Genomic DNA, 6,000 nt, shown 5'->3' with positions numbered 1-6,000 from the left:
CAGATTTCGGGAGGTAGGAGGAGTGGCTTTCTAAACTTCTGTTTCCCGAGCCAAAGAAGTCGTCTTCCTTCCAGATGAACGGATAAGTCTCGCAGTAAACACCTGGGAAAATACTACTCTTCAGGACTATATCGAAAAAGGTAAACGGATTTTCTAACACATAAGTTACGAATAAGGTGGTGCCGCGCATGTCAGTTTGAAATCAATTTGTTAATGGATGTTGAGTTAAATTTAAAGTTCTCCTTTCGGTTCCATCGCGTGGAAATGACCCAATGAGGTGCCATTTAATTCATTCTAAGTAACATTTTAGTGGGGTTTTTTTTTTGTTTGTTTTGTTTTTTTGGCCTGAACATTTTACATTTTTTACTCCATGATTTAAACGGGAAACTTGATGACATATAGTGTGACTCAATAGTTATACGACCTTCGACGTCATTTTTCAACCACTCATCAGTAACACTCATCACGTCTTGTCTACTCAGACTGCTCAATCAGACCGATGGTTTAGTCATTTTTTTGTATTTTCCAACTGTAAGCAAGAAGAGCAATGGTGTGTTTGCCCTTAGAGATTTTCTGGTTTTAGTGAATTATACGGCGTTCCTGTCACTTTTAATACTACACCACAGCGTTATTTAAATGGTTCATAAAAGTGAGTAATTACAAAGGTGCCCATGATGAACGCGTCTCGGTTTTTTCTCCAAGTCACTTGCTTCGTGTTTTCCTCGAAGGATTAAAGAGAACGAATCACTTCTCTGCTCGCTTTTAGGCGTTGGCTGGGCGTATATTGAAATGCTTAAAGTTATGGTTAAGGATGCCAAATATAGTCTTGTAATATATACGTTATCCGGTATATTGACTTATAGGGTTGTTTATTTTCATGCACTAAAGAACGTTTGCCAAATGCCTGGGATGCACAAGACACTTTGTCATGTTAATGTTAAACTGAAATCTAATCTAGCGGCAACAGATTTCTATCACTACTATAGCCAACCCCAAAATGTCCTTGCCAATATTATGTTTTATGTAGCCCCACAAGTCAAAACACAGCATTCTGATTAATATTACGTTTGTGGAATTTGAGTTAAGCAGCAAAATCCACCCGTTTTTGTTCATGTCAGGGGATAGCCATTTTGCCACTCTCTGTCGACTGAAAATGACAACACAATTGCACAAAGCTCAGGTGACAATCAATCATGACTCAGCTTCAGAAAACAGGTGAGCTGTCATTGATCGTTACTTGAGCACTGAGCAACTGTGATGTCATTTTCAGTCGACAGAAAGAGACAAAATGGCAGGCCCCTGAGATGGATAGAAACTGGTGGATTCTGCTGCTTAATTAACTAATTCCACAAACAAAATCAGAATGCTGTGTTTCGACTAGTGGGGGCACAAAATTTTGGGGTTGACTGGCTTCTTGTCATCTCTACATTTGAGGGCCTTCAACCTGCATCATTAAACAGGAAATGTTCGATAGACTTGGGAAGGGACCCAGTCCTTTTTCTTTAATTTATTGATTAATCAAAACAAAACGTGGCACTTTGTATATTTTATTATAGCAGTTGTAGTAGTGTTTTTTCCCCTTTTCCTTTACAACTAGTGGAAAATATATATGTGTATCACAAGCTGAAGTTAAAGGATACAGTATCAAGAGCGAAGCTTGTGTGAACATTGTCCGACTGTTGAGAGGTATTGTTTTCGCACACAAAAGCTTTGCTTTTCAAAGTTTTGTACACTAAGCTTTCAAATAATTCACCAAGTATCCAGCCAACAATGGGGAGTAAAACAACAAATGGCCAGCTGGAGAATTTGGCTGAAAGCAGTCATTTGGTGACTTCATAACAGAACAATTTGCCAAGCCATCAGAATAATCTGCAAATGGTACATTCACTGAATAGGAACATGTGAATAATTGAAACTGTTTTTCATGGGGCTGTCATTACGCCATCTGACCGCACGTTGTGCTACAACGTTGTTTTCTTGGTTGAGTGTACACAACCAACTCAGTGCTTCAGAGATTCACCCACGAAATCAGAGGTGACCAAAGGGAGAAAAAATGAATAACACAAGGGCCATTTTGAAATGAGTCAACCATAATTTATTAAACGCTCTAAATCAATCAAGAAATCAGTTATGTAGTATATTGTTTATATATTACATTTAATATTAAAATCTGCTATGTCACAACTTTCTGTTACAGATAATAAAGAAAATAGTTTAGGATTTTTCAAGATTTTGGGGTGGCTTGCAGTCCTGTATCCCAATAGAATAGATCTGCCTCTATGCCATCTCCACATCCAGAATCAAAACAAGGGCAATCGCTAGTAAAATAACGTTTTAAAGCAGTCACTTGAGGATTGTTGTTGATGTATTCACAAATCAGACCTTGACCCAGAGCAAAAAGTATTAGAAATAATTTTTGCTTCTAAAGTTGAATTTTGTTAATTTACCACAAACAGAACAGAAATCTTCTTACTATTTTAGTTGTAAATAATTTATTTGTATACTTGCGGATCTAGAAAAGATCACTAATAGAGTATATAAATGAGTAGTGGGAGTCCCCATCAATGCTGTCGCAACACCCCACTTCACACAAATCCCTCGTCAACCCATTTTTTTTTTCCATCATTGTGGGCCATGTCAAATGTAATTTTTAGTATAGTAGTCCCTTGTTATTTTGGGTGATATGTTCCAGAAGCCCTCATAATAGACCAAAATCTTTTAAGCATAATCATTTTGTATTTATTTTATATGTATACATTTTGAAACAAAAAAAAACCCCGAAATTTATACATGCAGTAATTCTGCTTTCAAGGCGCTTAATTTTTTAAAGTCTTTTAAGCACATTTTCAAAACAATACAAACACATTTGAAAACATATGCAATGGATAACATAAAACTATTGTACTATTCTAACTGTATAAAAATGGAGTAATAACTATAGTAACATTTGGAAAAATCTGCGATATAGGAGGACAGTAAAAGTTAAGCCACAATATAGCAGGGGTTTACTGTGTTTTTACTCAACTCAACTGTATTTGTATAGTACCTGATCATAGAACATGTGCAACCCAAAGTGCATAACAGTTTAAAAGAACAATTTTGCAGTTTAAGGTCAATAAAACCTAGCAACAAAAAAACAACCTTGCCATCCCCACCCAAATAAGCACTGTTAAGCCATTAAAAAAAAAACAAAAAAATCCATCCATCCATTATCTAGTCCGTTTAAAAAAAAAATAAAAATACGTCTCAGAACAAGGCTGAGCAGAGGGAACCAGAGTGAGCATACTGTCAAGGTCTGGCATGATGCGGAAGCGTGGTGGACCCAAATTCAGACTATGAGACATGGGATAGGTTTAGGTGCTTTTAATAAGTGACAGATGACGTGGGCGCTGGAGACACAGGGCTGGACGTAGCGGGAGACACAGGGCTGGACGTAGCGGGAGACACAGGGCTGGACGTAGCGGGAGACACAGGGCTGGACGTAGCGGGAGACACAGGGCTGGACGTAGCGGGAGACACAGGGCTGGACGTAGCGGGAGACACAGGGCTGGACGTGACCGTAGAAGCAGTGCTGGAGGTGGCTGGAGAAGCTGTACTTGACAATATCGGGGAAGCTGGACTTGAGGAGATCGTGGCAAAAACATAATTGTCCTAACAAGGCTTCAGACCCGCGAAGACACAGACAGACTGGGACAGCAGACACTGACATAGACAAACCAGGACAGCAAAGACTCTGACAATGACCCGACCAGGACTGAACAAAAACTAGCAACTTAAATGCAAGCACACTGACGAGACGACAAGAAACACCCGGACAAGAGACACAAGGTAGGAGGGAGCTGATTGGCCAACACTAGGGAGTGAAATGCACACAGGTGTACACAATAATCACTGACGAGACAGACACAGAAAAACTGAGAACACAAAACCCCAAACCAACACAGACCAAACATGACACATACGCCGTCTTTGGAGGGGCGTCCACACCAGGAGCCAAGCCCAGCTTCCATCCGCAGGTAACCCACCACAGGCCAGTAAACTCCCAGCTGCCAGTATAGACAACCCCGTCGTGAGGAACATTGGAGTTAAAACAGGATCAAATATGAGAATGTTAAGGTAAAAACTAGTGCTGTCAAGCGATTAAATTTTTTAATCGTAGTTAATCGCATTTTTTCATAGTTAACTTGTAGTTAATCGCATATTTTATGTATTGTAAAAAAATCAACAGATTTTTCTGTTCCATTATTTTCTTGAATTTTAATACACTTGACATGAACAAGAGTATTGATTTTCTTATGCAAGTACTTAATTAAAGCGAAGTCAACCCAAATATTATTTTTTAAGAATATGCTCCATGCAATATTAATCAGAATGGCTTGTTTGAACTAGGGGGCCGGCATAGAACATACATAAAAAAAAAATGTTTGGGTTGACTTCCCCTTCAATTGAAAAAAAACAAGCATTGGATTCAACTTACGCAAACAGCCACTCAGCCCTTTTCAAACACACACACATACACTTACACACGCACACGTCTTTCAGCTGTTACTAAAAGCATGTTACTGAACATCAATTGATTGGCTAACCTGTCTTTCTTTAGAGAGAAAATATATATGACAAACACAACGCTGCATTTTAAGGGCAAGCAAGGAAAGTCTATCTAATCTAAGCAGTCTATGTGACCATTGGATGTATCTGTATGTACAGTATTTATGTATACGCTGCAGCTACGTAAGATCTAAGCTAAATATTAGCTGGATATGTGCATTTGTGTGTTGAACTTGTTGGTTCAATGTTGCAATTAGACGTACTTAACCGATTCTGACTTTGGGTTATGAGCCGCATCGCGTCATTCTATGGTTAGGCATCGGCCGAATGAGCCGGCCGGGCCAGCCCGGGCAGGTTGACAGACCCCGTGAAGGGCGACTGCTGACACCGTGGTGTCCCAGCGGCCACGCAGCTGTGGAGATCTGTGGGAATTGGCCCGTCCAGAGTCGCCGCCGCCCACGCTGCCCACGCTTGCCGGCCGGGACAAAGCGAGCTGAGGAGCTGAGGAGCTGAGCGCGAGCGGGGGCGAGCTAACGTGCTATTGCTACGGCGGCAGGAGCCCAAGGCTGCACGCCATCCGCGCACACATTTTTTATTTAAGCGGTCGCACTTTGTTCGTAGCTCTTCCGCGCGGCTAACTAGGAATCGAACTTCTAAAATCTGAACGGTTCCGGGTGAACCGGAATGATTGAACTGATTCCATTCGAATCCGACGTTTCGGTGCCCAACCCTAAGTGGGACACAGCCGTGCATGTGTCTGCCGAGCAATTCATCCTCATCGTCAATATTTTGAAGCAGATGTAACGCCTCCTGTACTCTAAAGCGTTTTTTTCCCCAAGATACATGTATAGATCACGGTGACCTATACGCTCCAGCTGTATATCAATGCAGCCGCTGGTTGCTATGGAAACCAAAAAAATTGACGGCGTCAAAAGGGGGTTGGCTTAACTTTGAAAATAACTACCAGAGTAGATGACGTGGGGGTAAAAGCATGCATGTGAAACACCTCAAATACAGAATATAGAAAAGACTTAAGATAATAATAATTGTATCAAGTAAAACCATTAAACAGGTATGAGTAAAATGAATAAGCAAAACATAAATAAAAATAAAACAAATCAATCAAATGATCACATCAAACGCAAATCTAAAAAGTTGGGGTCTTGACCTCCTTTTAAAATGATCAATTATTGATTTTATTGATTTAATCCACACATTTAATTTGATACACAAGTGTGACATGGAAAATATACAGTAATCATGCTCTATCAAGTGTTCAAAATTGTTTGACTCTGCAGAGAACTAATGCTTGTTATTATGATCATTCCCATTTAGGATAGTACCTGATACATGTATAGTGGAACTTTAAATGGCCCATTCAATCAGAATCTTTTTTTTTTTATTATTATTTATTTATTTATTTTTTTTTTTATGGTCACACCTGAGCCTTAC

General features: G+C 39.8%; 1 protein-coding gene across 8 annotated transcripts in view; it reads left to right on the top strand.

Moving 5' to 3' along the window:
- Positions 1–6,000, top strand: part of LOC147138142 (G protein-signaling modulator 2-like) — a 21,747-nt gene continuing 15,747 nt past the window's right edge. For 4 of the 8 annotated variants that reach the window (XM_086047082.1, XM_086047079.1, XM_086047078.1 and 1 more), the window contains exon 1: positions 3,862–4,016. In XM_086047082.1, coding sequence (XP_085903208.1) covers positions 3,952–4,016 — 65 coding nt within the window. In that variant the 5' untranslated portion in view covers positions 3,862–3,951. Of the gene's footprint in view, positions 141–3,861; positions 4,117–6,000 lie in introns of those variants that run through there. The other 4 variants (XM_086047084.1, XM_086047081.1, XM_086047083.1 and 1 more) reach the window with 2 other exon arrangements.

The sequence above is a fragment of the Filicampus tigris genome, chromosome 12, assembly GCF_054856515.1.
Source record: "Filicampus tigris isolate MCC_2025a chromosome 12, RoL_Ftig_1.0, whole genome shotgun sequence".
In the NCBI taxonomy this organism is placed as follows: domain Eukaryota; kingdom Metazoa; phylum Chordata; class Actinopteri; order Syngnathiformes; family Syngnathidae; genus Filicampus; species Filicampus tigris.
This window is presented reverse-complemented; position numbering and strand designations above follow the sequence as displayed.